This window comes from Anoplopoma fimbria, chromosome 9, assembly GCF_027596085.1.
Source record: "Anoplopoma fimbria isolate UVic2021 breed Golden Eagle Sablefish chromosome 9, Afim_UVic_2022, whole genome shotgun sequence".
Taxonomy (NCBI): Eukaryota; Metazoa; Chordata; class Actinopteri; order Perciformes; family Anoplopomatidae; genus Anoplopoma; species Anoplopoma fimbria.
Window position 1 is genome coordinate 14,481,925 of NC_072457.1, and position 21,874 is coordinate 14,503,798.

At 40.4% G+C, this 21,874-nt stretch overlaps 1 protein-coding gene across 1 annotated transcript in view; it reads left to right on the forward strand.

Moving 5' to 3' along the window:
• Nucleotides 1–18,624, forward strand: part of tll1 (tolloid-like 1) — a 43,911-nt gene extending 25,287 nt beyond the window's left edge. Inside the window, exons 11-22 of the mRNA XM_054604132.1 lie at nt 36–138; nt 1,138–1,254; nt 1,447–1,592; nt 2,184–2,379; nt 2,493–2,618; nt 3,835–3,995; nt 4,098–4,278; nt 9,010–9,135; nt 12,797–12,924; nt 16,529–16,742; nt 17,005–17,255; nt 18,452–18,624. Coding sequence (XP_054460107.1) covers nt 36–138; nt 1,138–1,254; nt 1,447–1,592; nt 2,184–2,379; nt 2,493–2,618; nt 3,835–3,995; nt 4,098–4,278; nt 9,010–9,135; nt 12,797–12,924; nt 16,529–16,742; nt 17,005–17,255; nt 18,452–18,586 — 1,884 coding nt within the window. The 3' untranslated portion in view covers nt 18,587–18,624. The remainder of the gene's footprint in view (nt 1–35; nt 139–1,137; nt 1,255–1,446; nt 1,593–2,183; nt 2,380–2,492; nt 2,619–3,834; nt 3,996–4,097; nt 4,279–9,009; nt 9,136–12,796; nt 12,925–16,528; nt 16,743–17,004; nt 17,256–18,451) is intronic.
• The last annotated feature ends 3,250 nt before the right edge of the window (nt 18,625–21,874 follow it).

The window sequence follows — 21,874 nt, forward strand, 5'->3', positions numbered from 1 at the left end:
AAATATGTTGTAAATATTTACTTTTGTTCCTTCAGATTGTTCTCAACTTCACCACCATGGATCTGTATAAAAGCAGCCTGTGTTGGTACGACTACATCGAGGTTCGGGATGGATACTGGAGGAAAGCTCCACTGCTCGGTAAGATCCAGGGACAGTCAGCCAGTAGGAGCACTGGTTACCTTTTAATAAACTGGCTTTTCTTATTCACTTGATCTTTCATTGTAGAATATATATTGCATTGTACAAAAGTTTTTCAATATTTTGGCATAAACCCCCTTTTCAAGTTTTTTGTATACCTTTATGTATGCACATACACAGAAAGAGGTATTTTAAAGCCCTCAATCTTCTCTTCCAGGAGAATATACACATCTACACACATTTACACATCTATATTCACCCGCCTCTCCACATGTATACAGTCTACACCTATGTGCACTTCTACTTCAATCTGTCAGCATTTTTTTGTGGTTTGCTTTCAGACGTTTGCCAATCTAACAGTCTAGTATTCCCATCGAGTAGAGGAAAGTAACAGCAAACATTAGCAGATTCAAACAAAGTCTGCTTGCATTGGGATTATAAATAGATTTATTCCAAATTGTAATGAATTTGTCTTTCTGGATCCTCACAGAATAAGTCAACTTTTCAATGATAAATAATTCCCGGATTATTCCATACCAGTCCTCCATTGTAGGCGTTTCTGGATTTAGCCACTTTCTAGTGATTTATGATTTACTTGACGCCAAAAGGGCCTGCAGCCACTTTGAATCCCTCCTCTGTTTCAAAAACAAAACATGGCCCAGATAAAGAGTCTCTGAGTTTAGGGGTATTCAAGTCTTGAATACTGTGCTTAATGTTTTGTGAATGGCATTCCAATATAAACTCAGTCTGAGTCTCCCAAAATATATGAGAATGATTTGCCTCCATTGAGCCACACTGTCTCCAGCACATCAAATTCATATTCTTGTGTTTTTCCTGGTGTGGGGTTTTAAAATATCTTATAATATTTTTCCAGCAGCCTTCTCTCCAGTTCACGGAGCTTCGCATCACATTGCTATATTTCATCAACGATCATTGGACAGCACAAGTTATGATTCTTACATAGTTTGTTTTTATGTGTGTGTGTGTGTTTTTTAACAGGCAGGTTTTGTGGAGATAAAGTTCCTGAAGTCTTGATCTCCACTGACAGCAGGATGTGGATTGAGTTTCGCAGCAGCAGCAACTGGGTGGGAAAAGGCTTTGCTGCCATTTATGAAGGTAACTCTTCTACCTTAGAAACATGTGTTCACATAAATAAATAGGTATAAATACACAGATTGTAAAACCCACTGTACATGAAGAGGTTTCAATTTTTTTTTGTCTTTTTTGCAATATTCATACTTACACGTGTTCAGGTGTTGTTGATCAGTGCACTTAATGCTAATCTGTCCGTCTGTCTCTCCTGTGCAGCGATCTGTGGAGGGGAAATCACCAAGGACTCAGGACAGATTCAGTCCCCGAACTACCCGGATGACTACAGACCGTCCAAAGAGTGTGTGTGGAGGATCACTGTGTCAGAGGGATACAACGTCGGGCTCAGCTTCCAGGCCTTTGAGGTGAGTCACTCCGTGCATGTGTGTGTGCTCATGTTTGTGTGTGTGTTTCTCTCTCTCTCTTCCTGCCCCTCTGTGTGTGTATGTGTGTGTGTGTGTTCAGGAATGTCTGGGTCAGATTTCACGCTCGTATAGCTGCTAGGAAGTTAATAATGTTAGTGGTGCATGTGTGTGTGTGTGTGTGTGTGTGTGTGTGTGTGTGTGTGTGTGTGTGTGTGTGTGTGTGTGTGTGTGTGTGTGTGTGTGTGTGTGTGTGTGTGTGTGTGTGTGTGTGTGAGTGTACAGAGCCACAGAGCAGTTGAGGTTTAGTCAAGTGCTGTAAAAATGTCAGTGTGCTAAAGGACTCAATCTGTCCCCAATCTTACTTCAGTGTTGTAAGGTCAAAGTTCAGCGCTACACAGGAGCAAAGATCAACTTCATCTAAAAGCGATCCAGACATTTCTCTTTGAATGAAACTACAAACATAAAACCGAGCTTTTAACAAGATGACATTTTCCTTAATAGGTTTTTTGAGGTATTTGATGTTGACAGGATGGATGTTGATATTCGTGTATCTCACTTTGTGTCTGTAAACCTGCATGGATGTTTTTGCAGATTGAGAGGCATGACAGCTGTGCTTACGACTACCTGGAGGTTCGAGACGGCCCCCTGGAGACGAGCCCTCTGATTGGTCGATTTTGCGGCTACGACAAACCCGAGGATGTGCGTTCCACCTCACACACACTGTGGATGAAGTTCGTCTCGGACGGGACAGTCAACAAGGCTGGCTTTGCTGCCAACTTCTTCAAAGGTGTGTGTGTGCGAAGGTTGATTGTGTTTTCTCACATGGAGTTTCAGCCACAGCATTCCTTATACGCGTGAAAAAAATAAATGTGCATTGACGTGTGTTTGTGTGTTTTTCAGAGGAGGATGAGTGTGCCAAGCCAGACAATGGAGGATGTGAACAGAGGTGTGTAAACACTCTCGGAAGTTTCAAGTGTGCCTGTGACCCGGGCTACGAACTAGCTCCTGACAAGAAGAGCTGTGAAGGTAACTACGTGTGTGTGTGTGTGTGTGTGTGTGTGTGTGTGTGTGTGTGTGTGTGTGTGTGTGTGTGTGTGTGTGTGTGTGTGTGTGTGTGTGTGTGTGTGTGTGTGTGTGTGTGTGTGTGTGTGTGTGTGTGTGCATGTGTTTGTGTGTGATGCTAAATTCATGTTTGTATGTGCATTCCTTTGTATGACGCTGTGTGTTTCTGTAGGATATGAGTCTTACTCGTCACAGAAAAAAACATCGGAAGAACCTCCATCAACAGGAAAAAACATCTTCCTAACACAAAGCCACATTCCTCGCTTCTCAAATGCCACAAATGCTTTGAAGGTCCTTTAATCCCACAAAATACATTACCTACTCATAATGACCCACATACTGTAACAGCTGAACAAACCACTTCTGAGGCAGAGAGAAAGGGCTATGCTGGTGAAATATCAAAATTGTGGTATTTCTTTGGAGAGCAGTAGTTATTTTTGCAGTGAATTCATGTGTGGGAAAATCATGTAGAAAGTGGACTTAAAAAATAATAATATATATAAAACATCTGTAGTCTGTATTTACAACTACAGTGATGTTAAGGCTCATTTCACCATGTCTGCTTCGAAAATTAAATACCAACAGCAATAAATATAGTCAGGAGAAATTACGGGCGAAGCAAGACTTGGGCTGTGGAGTGAGGAAAATGATGTTTTGAACTGTACAAGTATGATAGTGTCTGGTGAGGGACTTGCATTAGTCACAAGACCTAATTAAAATGAGCACACATCAGTTGTTAGGACTTTCCGTACACATTTCACTTTTCCTTTTTGCTGAATCTGTTGGCATCATCCGTTGAAGTAGAGTCTGCATCTATAACTGCATCATATCATAAGTAAAACCCTTCTGTGACTAAAATAAATGCACAAATACAAGTCTGCAAGTCTCGTCATTGCACAAAACCAACCACTCAAACTCAAAATGATAACTTTAAAAAGCAGTGCATTTTAAATCTAAATTGTCAACTGTCAACTTACTTAGCATTGAATCACAACAGCTTGCTAGTGTGTGATGTTTTCCATGGTCAGAGGAATCCCACTGTCACCACTATGTAAAATAAAACAGCTCAAAACTCCTCCCTTTTCAATGCATTTATGTGCTTGTGAAACCTGTAAACACATATATCATTTCCTAGGCGGGTGTGTTTGGTGTCTAAATTACTGTTTTTGTGCATCCCCAGCGGCATGCGGCGGCCTCCTCTCTAAGTTGAATGGGACCATCAGCACTCCAGGTTGGCCGAAGGAGTATCCGCCCAACAAGAACTGTGTGTGGCAGGTGGTCGCTCCCACTCAGTACCGCATCTCCATGCAGTTTGAGGCCTTCGAGCTGGAAGGAAATGAGGTGAGCTTGTGTTTGTTTGTTGTCTGTTAATAATAGGGAGATGCTAAGCCTTGTGGCGAACTTGTCGATTGCGTGTTACAGGAGCCTTATTTGTGTGTTTAGGTATGTAAATACGACTTTGTGGAGGTACGCAGCGGCCTTTCATCCGACTCTAAGCTTCACGGTAAATACTGCGGCACCGAGGTCCCCGAGGTCATCACCTCTCAGTATAACAACATGAGGATTGAGTTTAAGTCCGACAACACCGTCTCCAAGAAAGGCTTCAAGGCTCACTTCTTCTCAGGTAAGACACATGTGTTACACCTAAATGCGTGTGTCTGTGTGTGTGTTCGTATATATAAGTGTGTGTGTTTGTCAGGGGTGGGCAGAGCAGTGTATTTAGTTCGGAACATACAGATGAAGAAGTAATTGATGTTGTCGGAGCAGGTTGAGAAGCTTTTATGAAGCTTGGAAAAAAATCCACCTGCACATTTGCCTGCATTTTCCACCTCATCTGATACCAGTTAAGGGCAGAAATTTCTATTAGCTGATATTCATTTATAATTCTAACAGCTACTGATTACACATCAAGTGGTGCTTTATTTCCGAGGTAAAGACTTCAAGTTCTACCTCTTGGGGCTCTGTTTTGAAGGACCACTCCTCAGTCAAGGGCGCTCCAAAACTAAGGATAGAAAAGACGAGTTAAAATGAAGTTAAGATTACAGAAAGATTGTTGTAATGGTACCTCCAAAGCTTTACTTTCCACTGTGCTGCATGAACACCACACTGCATTGGGTGTATTTTATTCCATTTCTGACTTCTGATCTGCCCACCTCCATTGCGTGTTCATTTGTGTGTATGTCTGCTTTCATGGTTTAAGTACGTGTGGTATTATCCGTATGTCATTTGTGAACCCCTCTCGGTTCCTCTGCCTGTCCACACGTGTCCGTCTGTCATGCCGTGTCTCCCGAGTCTCCCCCGGCTCCCAGGCCTCCTGCACACGTCACCCTGCGCTCTGCCCTCTCTCCCTCAGACAGGCTGGCTCTGTGTCAGGACCGTATGATTTTGTTTGAGTCATGCCAGGACATTAGGCGCGGCCGCTCTCCCACCCGTGGCCATTTCATCAACAAGCTGGCAACCTCACCAAAGGTCAGAGGTAACATGACCTCACAATCGGAAATCTCTGATTGGCTCTGGTCTCCATCGTGTGACGAGGGAATGGATGGATCCCGTCTTAATGGCAGGGATCACCGTTCAATCCATTCTCCTCCACAGGGAAACATGTGCTTTGTCCCAATTTAATATTAGTACAAAACAATACAATATTAACAGTTAGCCACTTAAGCTTTCGTTAAATTAAATTAAGGGTTCCATGCAAGCTGTTATTAACAAAAATTGTTATTGGAGCTCTCCTATTTCATTTGACTTTGCAAGTGTAAGATATATAGCTGCGTATATATATTTCTACTGGTTAGACATATATATATATATATATATACATATACATATATATTGTATCTTTGTCAAACTACAGCAGCCATTGTCAGTCTCAAATTTCTACATTTTTATTATCTGATGTGTTCCAGAGATAACTACCCAGTACTTATTTATATCTCAAATTCAATTTAGTTTTAATTTGTTGGAGCTTTGAGAAGGTCCTTCTTTTCTGTTGGCCATTGCATCAGAAAACATCATCATCATCAGTATCACACAAAAAACATATTGTGAACATAACAAGTATGCAATTCTAAATTTAGTTGCTTTCCAAGCATGAACACACTTCATACTGGAAAGAGTATTGAAGTATTGAATTGGGACACAGCTATGATTCCCCAGTGAAAACACAACAAATATCCCCTACTCGCTGTTGCTGGGATGAATTTGTTGAATTTTAATACTAAATAACAATTTCAGGAAGTTCTCCTGAAGAACAGTCTCTTTTCTTACTCAACTTAAAAGGAAAATGTCAACACTGATCCAAAAGGCAACTTCAGTGTAACATTTTAGCCGCCGCCTCCTCCTCCGTCAGAGGACCTAAAGCTGTCAGCTGGATGCACTCATCAAAATGAAACCACCTCCAGAACACCTGGTAGTCAAAGCGCTCAGTGGAGAGTTGTTTCATAGAGAAATTACTTACTCAAATATAGATGGTGTGTGTGTGTGTGTGTGTGTGTGTGTGTGTGTGTGTGTGTGTGTGTGTGTGTGTGTGTGTGTGTGTGCGCGCGTGTGTGTGTTAAATGTTGCTGTGTGAGTGTCTTTGCTATTGTCAGAAGCTTTTGGTTGGCAAAGATCCAGTAGCTTTGGGGAGGTCCCTCCGGCCTCCCACACACTACTAATCCATGTGAGTGTGCACGTGTGTGTGCGTGTGTGTGTGTGTGCATGTGGACATTGTGTGCTTAACTTGAAGAAAGCTAGAATGCACACTGTGTAACATCAACCGCAAAGCTCCTTAGCCTGCGTTAGGGTGAGACTGAGCCCACAATAGCACCGTAATACCACATCAGACACAGACAAACACACACACACACACACACACACACACACACACACACACACACACACACAACACACACACACACACACACACACACACACACACACACTGGGAGGATTTAGTGGTTTCATTAAAAGCAGATCTAGTTTGATTCACAAGGTCTTGAGTTGAGAATCTGTCTCCCACACTCACATGCTCTGTCTTCCTGCGCGGTCATCTGTAGATCCCCAACCTCTCCGTCTCTGTCTCTGACACCATCACTGTTGTCAATGTGGCAGCCACACACAGAGCGAGTCTTCCCTGCTCCATCCACCTCCGCTCTGTTATCCTCCAGTGTTCTGCTACATTAAAGGGGGCTTTGTCATCACCCAGTCACACTGAGGAGAAGCCGTGTGGTTAAAGAAGCTAGAAATCAGGAGGATGAGGGAGAGAAAACACTTCTGTTGTGTGCTTTGTTTCTGCTCTAACCTCTAAAGTCAGTAAACTCATGCCGCACAGCCAAACATTGTTCACGTTTACACACAACTTTACTCCAAGTTCTTGCCAAGAACTGAATCTCCAAAGATGCCAAATATGAATTTTGGTGAAGAGATGCAGCAAAGTCTTTAGGAATTTCTATTTTATTCACTGTAAAGCATACAGCTTCAGTGAATAGGAATGACAAGCTGATCCAGAATCTGTATGAAACTGTCAGACAGTGTTGAATATTATTTTACCAAGCTTAAAGCTACTTAAGGTGAAACAAAGGGGTCAAACAGTTTGTTAAAGGAATAGTTTGACATTTTGGGAAATACGCATATTCACTTTCTTGCCAAGAATTAGAAGAGACATAACAATTTAAAGTCTCACCCTACCATGTACTGCAGTGATGAACGTAATAATCACAGACATGTAGGTCTCCAGTATCTTTCCAAATGAATGACACAAGGCTCACAACACCCAAACGTGATGACCGAAGCTCTTGTCACATTTTTACAGTTCCTCCTCAGTTGGCTGAGTGAACACATCAGACTGATTAACAGCGGCTGTCTGGCCCGAAGTGAGCACAGCTGATCTGAAAACAGCTGTTAAGGTCAGAGGCGTTTCAGAGTTGAGGCCTGACCACAAAGCAATCGTAACCATGAAGCACAAAGACAGCTTTACTGGCCAACAAAACCACACATACACTAACCAACTTAACCATTTCGTCGTCTGCTTTTGCTTTTGCTTTAACTTTAACGTCTGTTAATGCTTTCTTCTACTACACCATCATTTCTCCTTCCTTTTTTTAGAAAATATTTAGATTTAGTAATTATTTCAAAATAATAGTTCCCCAGACAATATTTATAGCTGTCATGTCTCCACATTACTTAATTCACACATTGCTCAGCTCCTGTCCCCTTTAGTTTCTGTTGCTACACCCGTCAAGCTTCCATTCTAGCGTAGCACTTACACATTTGAAAAATGATACCAGTAGCACCTTAACACACAACATTCACAGTTTAATTGTTAGTTTATCAACTTCAGCATGAATTTAACTAAAATGCTGGCTGACTCGCTTTAAAACAAGAATCCTATAAAGGATCTTAAAAAAAGTTTTTGATGACTACATGCATGATGTACCAGTACAAAGAGTCAGCATCCTCACAGACTGTAGAATATAGAGGTGCAGCATTGTTCTTATGTCGCAAACATCATTGAGATTTACTATGCTTTATTGTTTTTCAGACGTAAAGTTCACGTTTACAAGAGAAAAGGCTTTAGGGATTTGGATTAACCAATGAGTTTGGCAAAAGTAACGCTGTGTTATGTAATGTGAGCGTAAACTTCCCAAATCCAATAATGTGGAGGACAGAGCCGCTAACACTCTGATATTACAGTCGTAGTATCCAGGAGCAGCTTTCACACAATGGGTTATAGTAAACGGTGGTTGTGTCGGCCCTGAACAGCACTTTCTTTAACACCACCCCACAAAATGATGTAGATGGCTAATGAAATGGAAACAATGCTCTGTTACTGCTGTATGTAGTAAGCTAGTCAAGCGGGCATGCTACTGTTTGCAGCTTATTTTAGAGCAGATAAACACAAAGTTTTTTCTCATTTATAACCCTTTTGCTCTCATGCTTTTGGTTCAAGTGAGGAAATCCAAAGCTTGACAGTATAAAGCTGTTTTAAGGGACGAATTGTCCATTGACCATTTCTCTTGGCTCTAAATCTTCACAGGTGAATTATGAACAGGATCTCGCAGTCTTGCAGATAATTTGGGCGATCATGTTTTCCTACCATGATTGCCTGGATATTAATGTTCACGCTTCTCTTTATTTGTCACTTTCTCTTTTAAGTACTGTTCCTTTTTAAACTCTTGTTTGAGTTCTATTCCGTTTGTTTCTCCGCTGTCCTCCTGAACTCCTTTCTCTCTTCCAAAAAACCCTCCTCCCCTTCCTTAAGCTCTCATCATTCCACTCCTCTCCCCTGCTTGACCTCCTGCTTCCCTCCACCCCGTCTTTTTGTTGTTGTTGCTGTTCCCACATGAATGATGTGTTGCATGTGTATCTCTCACAGACAAAGATGAGTGCAGCAAGGACAACGGCGGCTGCCAGCACGAGTGCATCAACACAGTGGGCTCTTACGTTTGTCAGTGCCGCCATGGCTTTGTGCTGCATGAGAACAAACATGACTGTAAGGAAGGTGGGTTCCACGTTCATTCACATCAGCGCACACACTGGCACAAAAGCATCGGAGTGCACATGCACGTGCTGCCACATTCACACAAGCATGTGCTCGTTCACAAGAGCAGTCATCGACCATCATACAGCTCGTACTTTGTTCACCCTCACCAGGGTCCACATGACAACAGACTGGTCCTTCCTATTTGAGGTGGTGTTTTCTTTACATACGTTTCCACAGTTGGTGCCTGCAAGCAGAGCTGTAGACGTGGGCATGAGTCACATTAGGTTACAAAGGAGAAGACTAGAGACAGGACTTTGACTTGAAGCTTTTGAGACTTGACTGACTTGAAACTTGAAAACAGTGAAGTTTGAAGCTTTGACCTGGTCAGACTTAGCATCATGCATAATATAAAGAAATGACTGTGTAAGAAGTCTATACATGTTTAGTTGTGTGCATCTTTTTGTATTCGTTATAGTATTGTGAAATTTGTATATTATATAGGTGGAGGCTTAAAATAAGCCCAGTGGGCTTTCTGCCTCTTCCTGCACTGTAATATTATTTATCTATGTTATGTTTTTTATATTTTTCAGTTCAAATAAAATAAACCCAAACCTAATAAACCATTACAATGACATGCTGTCTGCTATTTCTAGGTTTTAAGTTAAAATGTTCAAATGCTGTGACATTTTCATGCTCAGCATTGGGATAGCTAAAATATTTTATTGGTTAATAAATTTGTTTATGATGACTTGTGACTTGCTCTAAAAGACTTGAGTCTTGACTTGAAATTGTTCTAAACAACGTGAAACATACTTTATTGAACTTGAGAGTTGACTTTGACCTAAAAGAAATGAGATTTACTTTGAAAGACTTGAGACTTGACTTGGACTTTGGCCTGAAAATGTTTAAAAACAGCGCTGGTTGCTAGTTGATACAGCTCTGCCCACTAAGACTTGACTTGGACTTGGACTAAAGGACTCAAGACTCACTCTTACAGACTCAAGACTGGACTTGTCTCAAAAGACTTGAGATTGGACTTGCACTTGTCTCAGGTGACTTGCTTGACTTGGACTAGTCCTCAAGGACTTGTGACTTATAGAGTTGTTTTGACTTGTCTCAATTGACTTGAGAATGGACATGAATTTGTCTCAGAAGACTTAATAACAGCTCTGCTTGCGAGTCACTAAAGCTGTTTGTGTGTGAGAAACAGACTCACAGAGAGGGAATAAGGTTTCACTTTGACAGGAAACTTTATTTATTAGAAGCTATTAGCAAATTCCCTTCTATACACACACACAAACACGCACACACCCTACTGTTGAATTGACATATTATACTCGACTCTTTGAAGTTGAACTTTTGAACATGTGCACACACACCACATCAACACACACACATACTACCCTCACTAAAGGCTCCCTGTGCTGCTCATAAAAACACTCATGTTTCAAACATCTGGGAGCTTGAAAGCGTCGTATGTAGCGCTGTCTTCCTGTTCGTATATGTGTGTGTGTTCAGGTGTGCGTTAGACCAGCTTGACCCAGTAACCTTGCAGAGTCATGTAAATCCATATTCCCATCACACAGCTGGAGGGGGACATTTGGATAGCGTGACATGCACATCAGCTTTTAGGGATAGTAGTCCCCTGACAGAAGTTAGTGAAACTATGCAAAGGAAAAGAAAGTAAAAAGAAAAGACCAAAAACTTGAAATCATGTTTTTCATGAAAGGACGACAACTGTTAAACTGATAAGCTGTTGGGTTATTTACTTGAATACTGGTAATATAATGATGCTGTGGCATTATAAACTATTCCTGTTATGATAATGTAAAAATAGTTTACTATGTCAGACAACACAGTTATTATTGTCAGGGCTTAAATCTGTATATTGTAAGTAGCTAAATTGTTTAAAGGTGTGAAGGTCTTCTGCAACAATAGTGTGTGTGTAGGATGTCGTCTGCATTTAAAACTCTCCTTTACATTTATACATTGTTCCTGTGAATCATCCATCTCACTCTGTACCTGGGTTCAGTTTCTCTGACTAAATAAAAGCTGTCACTCTGGAACACTTCCTGTTGTCTTGTGCATGCCTCCTGCCTCCCATCACCTTCATTAAAGCCGTTCATTTAACTCACACTACACACACACATGAACACACAGAAGTACATGTGGGTGAGGTCAGCCTTCATAGCTTTTAGTGCAATTGTGTGCGGTTTTGGTTTTGTTCCCGGAGGAAAGCAATCCCAGTTGTTAGCGTGCTACAATATTAACTGCAGCCGACGTGTTGTCATGTAAAATGTTAAGAGTTATGATTTGTCAGCATATTATGCTATTATTTTTTGGCAGTGAGAGTAACAAAGTAATAACAGAGCAGTTGAATACAGATGAAAAATAGACTTTGGGCTAACTCTGGCAAATTTACAGCAATATTTATTAATGTGCACTGTCCCTTTTGAATAGACTAATAAACAATTAAATTAAATGGACTGTAACATTAGAGAGAGGCAGTGTAGGCAAAGCTGCAGATCCCAGATATGTTTTCTTCCTTTACTTGGACTTGTGTCAAATAACTTAGGACGCAAATTAAATTGCTTAGAAACAGCGCTGGTCGCTGTAGATCTGTTCACTGAGTCTTTTAAAGACTTGAAACTCACTCGGAAAGACTGGAGACTTGACTTGGACTTTTCCGAAAGATGCAGCACAAACAGACACATCACAGAGTTTTTGTCTTTATTTTAGTTGTGTTGCTTTGGAGAAAACCCCAGCCAGAGATGTAGAGTTCAATCGGGTTGTGATCTGTTGATTGTGAAGGCCAAATTGTGTGACTCACATCATTTTCATACTCATCAAATCATTCAGCGATCCCTAGTATTATGTATTGAAGCATCTTGATTCATTACGTGTCTCCATCTTTGCATCTCTTCCTTTTTTTGAGCCTTATTTCTGAACTCTTAAAATCTTAAAAATAATTTGATTGAAACTGCTGGATGCATTAACAATCTCATAAAATGTTTGTATGTTTGAGAAACAAAATGTATAGCTCAGTAATCAGATGTTTAGGATCCAATCCTTCATATCCTGTGTTTTTAAGATACATTTCCTAAACATCCAATGAACAGGGGCTTCAATTTTAGACAGCAACGTTATAACAGTGTAACCATAAGCAAAAAACAAAAAAAATATTCTCAGCATTGGATCCATACTATGAGCTTCTGCTTCTATAAATTCAAATTTGAGGTTCAAATGACATCCAGAATATTAACCTTAATTTCCCATGTAAATATTGTATGTAATTTGGGACTTGTCCTACTACTAACAGAGATACTCCATCCAGACAGATTGCAGAAGTCTTACTGTAGCAGTGTGTTTGTTTAAAGCATGCGTGCATGCGTCCATGTGAAATTCACACTGAACTTGTCATCAGGATGTGTTCCTTTGAAATCCTTTCCCTCTCTTTTGGTTCTCTTGTTTCTCTCCTTCCTGTTCCCTTTCCATTTCCTCTGACCTTTTCCTGTGCAGCTATGATTTTAACTTCCTCTCTGTGTGTGTGTGTGTGTGTGTTTCTGTGTGTGTGTGTGTGTGTGTGTGTGTGTGTGTGTGTGTGTGTGTGTGTGTGTGTGTGTGTGTGTGTGTGTGTGTGTGTGTGTGTGTGTGTGTGTGTGTGGATATATGTGTTCAGCTGAGTGTGAGCATAAGATCCACAGCCCCAGTGGGACCCTGAGCAGCCCTAACTGGCCAGACAAGTATCCCAGCCGTAAGGAGTGCACCTGGGACATCACAGCCACGCCGGGACACCGGGTCAAGATAGTAAGTGTGTTGAAACCGAGAATACTTCTTTAAAACCCTTTACTTTAGCATTATTGGCCTTCTTCCCTCCCTCAAAACAATGCATTATTCTGTATGTGGGGTCATATCTTATGTTAAACCCTCAGGCAGCCCCCCCTCCCCCTCGCTGTCTTTCTCTGTGATCTCTCTTTCCCATGTTCCACTTATGAAACCCAAATGTGAACGGTGGAGAAGGAGTGCACGTTTGTATATTCGGGCTAACTGCAAGCGTGTGCTCATGCGTTAGAAAGAGGCCTTGGGCAGTGGCCATCTGTGTCCTTGTGGCTTTTTGCGTGTGTGTGTGTGTGTGTGTGTGTGTGTGTGTGTGTGTGTGTGTGTGTGTGTGTATGCATGCCTGCACGTACACACACATTTGCATGCATTTGTGCATGTAAGCCTTGATGTGTCACCACAAATAGTCATCTTCACGTTTTTCGAGTTACTGCAGCTACATATTTAGGAACAGACCAACATTGTTAGTATGCTATGCCGTGTGCTTCTTGGTTTGAAAGATAGTCGAGGCTGAAAGTTCAAAGATGATGTGTGTGATTATTTATCCAGTAAGAGACACAAAGAGAGAGAGAGAAAGGACAGGAGACCAATGGCGTTCGGCTAACAGTGTTAGCTTTGATGCAAAGGGAGTTTCATCTGACTCCGGTGGATTCACAGAAGATGCTTAACACTGTTTGCTATAGGTGATTGAGTGGTCTAGACACACACATTATAGACTAGCACTGACGTAATTGTATCTAAATATTGTGACTCTTGAGGTGGTTACATTGTTAGCGTTTAGATCAGGAAAGAAAGTGCATCATTAGCAACATGCTAACCTTACTTCACAACCTGATATATCGCTGCCAATGCTAATGGGCTTAATTGCTTCTTGCACACAAGCAGTGCTCCACAGCAACACAATATATGTGTATTTAAGAGTATTAACTAATTATTGATTTACCGTTTATTCCATAAAACATAAGAAAGTAGGGAAGAATCAAACTCACAACTCCTAAAAGCCAGAGGCGACATCTTCAAACTGCACGTTTCGTCCGATCAACAGTCCAAAATCTAAAGTTATTCAGTTTATCATCACATAAATCAAAGAAATGAGCAAATCCCCACATTTTATACGCTTGAAAATCATTTGATTCTTTAATATTTTATCTATTCATTTTCAGTCAACTAATCAATTAATCCGCTAATCTAAACTGAATGTATATCTTGATCCTGAAACGCAAATTGGTCCTCATAAAGATACAAATACAGGAGCACACATGCCCACACCCACACAGATAATCCTCCTAAAATCCACTCGTCTTCCTCATGCCAATAGTGTCACACACAAACAGTGCAGTCTTTACAATATGCACGCACATTCCTGATCTAGACACACGCTCCTCACCTCACTTCCTCCCTGCAGCCGCATGCTGAGCTCGCTGCATGTTATCAAAATTGTCATCAACTGTCATTTAGTTTTGATAATCTCCTTTCGCCACTTGCGTAACTGAAAACACATGACATCATCTGCTATGATAACACATTTACCGTAGAAGTTTTTGCATCTATTTTTAATGTGCTAATACAAGGGATTTATACACAAATATACACAAATAGGAACATTTGTTTGTGTGTGTGTTGAGATCAGCAGGGGTTCTCTCTGTTTCCATCGTAATGACATCTCAGTGAGATATATTTAACGCCAGAAATATGAGCATAGACGTGAAGGTCATTCTGTTATTGCCTCTTCAGTCTCTGTCGGTCACAACACACACACACACACACACACACACACACACACACACACACACACACACACACACACACACACACACACACACACACACACACACACACACACACACACACACAAAGTCCTCTTGGGAGTAGTGAACAGATCCACAAACCAGTGTCTCAACCGAGTTACAGTGAGAAACATCTGGAAGCCATCACGACCCCAGAATCAAACACTTCCCCTCTCAGTAATCCTCTCATCAGCCCACCTTCGCCCTCTCTCTCTCTCTCTCTCTCTCTCTCTCTCTCCTGGCTGGTTAAACATCAATGCGTTGTGGTGCTTGTGGTGGCGTGATGGAGCATGGCTCAAGAGACAATCACAGAAGTGTGTGTGTCTGTGTGGGAGAGAGGCCTGCAAGGTGTTATGACTCAGCTCACGGTGACTTCATTAGATTAGGAATCGTGACACTGTGTACATGCATGTCGGGGTGTAAGCAATGTGTAGGCAAAGAGGCAGGCAGTCTGTTCTGAAGATATGTTAAAGAATATGAAATGCAAATATATTCATATTGGCTTGAGAGAGTTTTAAAGGGGTGTAACACTTACGGAAGAGCCTTAGAAATAATTATAGCATTCTCATCATCTCGACCAAACGTGTCTGACATTTTAGCAAACCACTACGTTATTGGTGACAGAAATTTGGGTTATTTTGTTTAAAGTAGCTTCAATATTTTATAACAATGGATCACATGACTGTGTGTTCCTTTATAGCACCTTTCAGCTCCTTGTTTTGGTTTCTGGTTCTAACTCTAATGTTCTAGTTCACTGTCACTGTTGAAGTTTGTTTGTTTATTGCCAAAACAGGCCAATGTTTCCGGATGAAACGTTCTCAAAGAAAATCACTGTACGCTACCTTCATAGCACCAAGCTACTAAGTGGGAACTAAAGTGGAGCATAAAAAAGACAGATATTTCAGAGGAGTTGAAGGAGACCAAAAGGGAGCTAAAATAAGAGCTATAATATTGGACTTTCATTCATTAGACGGACAGACACACAACTCTAAATCAATTATAATGTTGCTCCATGTCTGCTGGATGTGTAATTATGCAACTGTTTACTGACAAGTTCCCTAACATATCAATTTAAAAGGCGCTAATATGTCAGCGTTTTGTTCAGTTTGTTTCCACCGCCCCAGAGTTTATACATGAACTCAGTTGTGCCTTTTTTTAATGAGATGATCGGATTCAAATTCAGAAACTGACTCACACAGTTTAGTGAAGGCTCTAACAAAGTATACACTCTTGTCATTAGTCTCTGTCTGATTCTCTAATTTCCTTCTGAACAACAGTTGTTGTTGCTGTCTGACATTATTCACTGTTCTGATGTTATACATACGTGTTTATACTGTAGGACCTACATTTGTGGTTTTGTTATAATTCCTGTTAACAAATAAGAACATCACAAAGAATACTTCTGTAGTGGCCATCAAGTGCAAGATTATCTATATGAAAAAATTACTAAGTCTGTTAACTATTGGTCTCCTTTCTTCTCACTGTTTAAAAAGGATGTGTGAATGCTATATGTTTGTACTTGAAACTTCAAAGACTCTGTTCACCCACATTTTACGAACAAACAAAAATGTAGATTTTTTTAATCTGAGGAGTCCAAGAATTCTAAAATGCCTTTCCAGAAACAGTGTCCTGTTGATGTTTGGACAATCTAGGGATTTAGCTTGAACCCCTTTCACTGGTACTACTTTCTAACAAAGAAATAGTCCCTATACAAACTGTGAACAGGTAGGCCAACATATCACATCCCACCCAGCAATCTCTCATCCTCTCTGCCTCTACCTTTCCAGGCCTTCAATGAGTTTGAGATCGAGCAGCATCAGGAATGTGCGTACGACCATCTGGAGGCCTTTGACGGGGACAGTGACACGGCAACCATCTTGGGTCGATTGTGTGGCAGTAAAATCCCGGAGCAGCTGGTCTCCACCGGCAACAAGATGTACCTTCGCTTCATTTCTGACGCCTCAGTGCAAAGAAAGGGCTTCCAAGCTACACACTCCACAGGTGTGTAGAAGCATATTTAAGTGTTAATGTGTGTCTGTGATAATGTCTCACCTTATCTGCATCACTCTCAGTCACCAGCATTGATTTCTCAAGTTTGAATAGATTTTTAAGAGCAATACTTCCCTCTAGTGGTTTACAACAGCATATGCATGATGAAAATCATTCATGAAATCTGACAAGAGTTTATTGACTATATTAGTCAAAACAAAATCCAACAAATGCCTAATTTATGTCACTCTTTCCTGATCCTGTGTCTCTGCAGAGTGTGGAGGTCGTCTAAAAGCAGAGGTTCGTCAGAAGAACCTTTACTCTCACTCCCAGTTTGGAGACAACAATTATCCGGGTCACACTGACTGCGAGTGGCTGCTGACGGCCGAGCAGGGCTACGGCATCGAGCTGAGCTTCATTACCTTTGAGGTGGAGGAGGAAGCGGACTGTGGCTATGACTACATCGAGCTGTACAACGGGTACGACGCCAACTCACATCGACTCGGCCGCTTCTGCGGTTCAGGGGTAAGATTTTATGTTCTTATTAAAGGCTCATTTTTCATCTTTGATGTGAAACCTCAGCCAGGTTGAGGGGTTTGTTAGACCAACAATTAAATTGATTTTACTAAGAAGTATAGCTCGTATGACCAAAGCCTAAAATATCTTATTCCTTTTTCCATTGTTGTCCTAAAAACTTTATAAAAAACACACCAGCCACACGTTTGCACTGGGTGACATGTTCCTTTATTACAATGATCAGGGGCATTGTACTTTATTTTATGTTGATCACACATACACCATCTTGCTGCTGTAAATACTCAAAGCACCTGCATGTGAATTTATACCCCAACAAATGTGCCGCTTACGAACCAATGAGCTTGTGGCTGAGGGCCAAAGACAGGTTTTGGAAGTCAGAATGTATTGAGAGATTAACACATTGTTGGTTTAGGTATTTTCATACATAATCAGATAAATATATAACAGCCTTATCTTTCACTTGAAATTATTTATAATTTGTCCATTTTTGAAAGCATGCTGCACACTTTTATATATTTCCTATCATTACAGGCAGCCATTAGTTTCATTCCCCTTGTTTTGCTTGAGTTGTGTAACCCATCACAGTATACAATAATATATATATATATATATATATTATTGTATACTGTGATATTTAATTTTTGTACAGTTCATTGTGTGGTATTAAAAATATATTTTTGGGGTATTGGTACTGAATTCAGGTATTGTGTTGGCACCGTGAAAGTAAAGGTTCTACACCGAAATTGTAACTTAAGTAAAAATAGATAAGCGTTAACAGCAAAACATGCTTAAAGTTTTAAAAATAAAAGTAGTCATTGTGGAAAAATGTTGATGTACTTACAAGTAAGTACCTTAAATAAGTACCTCAAACTTGTACTTATTGTAGGTACATTAATTGTAATTATACCCTATTACATTCCACCAATGAGGAGGAAACAGCTCAAACAAGTTTCAAAAGTTTTCTAATTGATGTTCATACAGAATTAATGTAAACTTTGCCTTGAAAGTGGAAAAAAACACACTTAAGATGTAATGTAAAGTATATTATCATTATTATTATTAATATTATTATTATCATTCATATTATTATTATTGTTATTATAATAAAACAAGAGTTATGAACCTCTAAACGTCCAACAATGATATCATATGCCTCATGTTGCTGTCCATCTTCCCCCATTCAGCCGAGGGAGGGGATCTACTCGCCCGGAGGTGCTATGCTGATTCGTTTCCATAGTGACGACACAATCAGCAAGAAGGGCTTCCACATCCGCTACACGAGCACCAAGTTCCAGGAGAGCCTTCACACCAGGAAATGACCTCACACGCAGCCCGCGTGACCTCCGACCTTTGAGCAGCCCCCCCCCCTCCCTCCCCCCACCCCTCCTCCACTGTCACCCTGACCTTCACCATGGCAATGAGAAAAGCACAGCCCGTCCTCCCTTCTCGGAACCAACAGATAGACGTGGACGTTTGTGGACGCTCGCCAGCGTGAAACATTGGTCTCCCTGTGTGGCTTCACTCGGGTCATTGCACTCTGATATGAGACCGGAAAAACAAAAAACGAGACATCAACACAAACTTCAACAAATGTGACGATTAGGTGAGCCATTTCTGTGGAGGAGATGGTTTTCATGCTACACTCACTATGGATACTCATAGTCTCAGAACAAAAGAGTATAAACAAACACATAAACACACGAGATTCATATTCAGAATTATAAACTACGGATGCGTTAGGAACTAAAGAGCTTCTACCTAAAACGAAATGCATCCAACCGGGGAGTTTAGAGACTTTTCAGACTCCTTGAACTGCGACTTACTGTGATCAGACGGCTTCTGAAGCCCACGGTCACTGAGAGGAAACTCTGAATAGACGTTTTTATTGCCTTTGATGCCTGGGAACTGGTCTCTTCAGCCCAGCTCAGAACGGCTGCAGATGATTTTATTTCATGTCTTATTGTAAAACCCATTGTGTTTACTGTATGTGTGTGTACAGAGAAAAAGAACAAACAAAAGGCTGAAGACCGTCATTTGCCCTTTTTGCTTAAAGCTTATGTAGACGACCATCGTGGAATGGGAAAAAAAAAAAAGAAAAAATGCAAATGGAGAATTTTACAAATGATCTGTGATGTTAATGTTAAGCCTTGCATTGTGTTGTGTGTGTGTATGAGTACATGTGTGCGTGTGTGTCCATGCTGTTTTTTGAGTTTGCACCGTCTTGTAACAAACTTTCATGGACGTTTCCAGTTTCCACCTCACCCCAAAATAAAAAAAATGGATATCGGAAGGGAATATTTTCGTAGCTGTCTCTCAGAGTGACACGATTCAGATTGAAGGAGAGATTCCCGTGGTGCTAAAAATACAAAATACACTGAATGACAGATGAAGTTCTGGTTTTTGAAGACACAGTCAGCGTGCAAACAGCACACTGCATCAACAGCACTAGTCCTGTGGAACTACAACATTGCCTTAGAACCAAAATGTAATGCTGTCGAAGGTCGCTCCTATTCTCTTGAGTCAGCAAAGTGTTTATGAGGTTTTTTTGGCAGTGGATTTAATTTGTTTGGAGATCTTGAATGGTTTTATTGTAAAAAACAACAACAAAAAACATGGGAAATGTAGTCTGTGTGCGAGATAGCGTGTCAATGGTGCATGTGTGTTTGTGTGTCATTTTTGTAGCTGCTCTCAGAGATACATACACACATACTAACACATCCACAAAAAAATAATTTCTTTGTGTGCATTCATCTCAACACACACTCCCCCCTTCTGTATATTTGGAGCGTGGAGAGCAAAGTGATGTAAAAATGAAGGAATATTAAGGTGCACACAGGATGCATCATCTGTTTTGTTAAATGACGACGTGTAAGTGTGTGTTATCGGTGACTATAGAGAAACAATGTGTGTGTATGTCTGTAAACTGTATGTTTTTAAGTTGAATCATTCATCGCTGTACGTGCCAAGCTCCAGGTGACCCTGATCCACTGTAGTTTTTGTTTTATCATTCCACCTCTGTGTCTGTAGTTCAGGGACACTGACATGACGTCCTCTGCATCAGTCATTAAAATACACACAGGTAAAAAACTACAAGCAGCTGGTGGATTATTGCTTTGTTTCGTGAAATTATTTATGTTCTTTTCAGCTGATGATTATATTATATGTGTTATAAAACACATTTGATGGTGTTTAATGGATTAGTTCTGCTGTAATCTATTACTCTGTTTCCCACTATTAGTCCATGGCTAAGGTGTGGTAACATAAGTCACCCTTAAAGGAATCTGTAAGCCAAGTTTGAGTGTTTTTGTTAGCTTTATTTCCCGTCTACAGTTGTTTTTGTCACTTTAAAGCTCTCTTATTCTACCTCAACAGCCATGTTACCCGTTTCCTATGTCTGGCGTGCACAACTAGAGTATATAAAGTATTTTACAGTGTTAAACTATAATCAATTTATAATTTAAAACATTTTGGGAAAAATGCTTATTTGCTTTCTTCCCAAGAGTTAGATGAAAAGATTAATACCATTATTCTGTCTGTATGCTAAACATGAAGCTACAAATCGCAGCTGGTTAGCTTAGCTTAGCATATAGACTGGTTAAAACAGCCAGCCTGCCAACCAGAATCTATAAAGCTTTTACATTATGGTTTTTGTACAAATTAAACAAACAAGAGGTGCTATTAGAATATTTTGTGACTTAGTGTGTGTTGTTATATTTATTCATGTAACTTCCTATCATATGTTCCATCTCACAAACAATATGGAGAAGTTCTATAGTGTACATCAATTTATAAACTGAGTAAAATTAAACACTGAAAAAATGTATAATCACTGTGGGGGCACAATCAGACTCCATATAAAATTATATAGTGTTTGAGTTAAAGCCCCACCTGCTGGCAGCAGAAGGAAGTGTGATTTTATTGGAAGGCTACTGAGTAATATATATATATATTTTTTATTATTTTATTATTATTTATCATTGTTCTACAATTTAAGGCCCGAAGTTGATGGAAAGCACAACATTGTTTTAAATGTGATCGGCTGCTATGGTTTAATAGCCGCACGCACAAACGTCAAGTGTGTCGAGTGTGGGAAATCAACAGTGCGCATGTTCCGATGGAAACGGACAACTTGTGAAACTCTCGCGAGATTTTACCCCTGCAGCGGTTTTGATTGGCTGTTTGCCAAGTCACGTTTAAATCGCGTTCTGACGCTTGTATTTCTCGAATATAGTTACTGACGTCACCATTAGGAACGTGGATTATCTTCTACACAAAAGATTTTAAAGTGCGTCCCTTAAAGTGAATTAGAGACAGGAGTTGAGCAAATATGATGAAGTTACACAAACTGACTGAATAACAGAAAACTGATGATAACAGGTATGTGCTCTCTGATTATCACCTTTGTTTAACTGTGTGGAAAACGTAACATGTATGTGTAATTTTATGATTTTGCATTCCTGCAAAAGATATTACCCAGCCATTTATTCTACTCAAAAGCACCACTACCTACTGTGCAGGTACTGCCATGATAAGGTACACCCACTGCAGTACTACATGGAGTTAATATGTATAATTATGTGTTATAAATAGAGACATAAAAAATATTA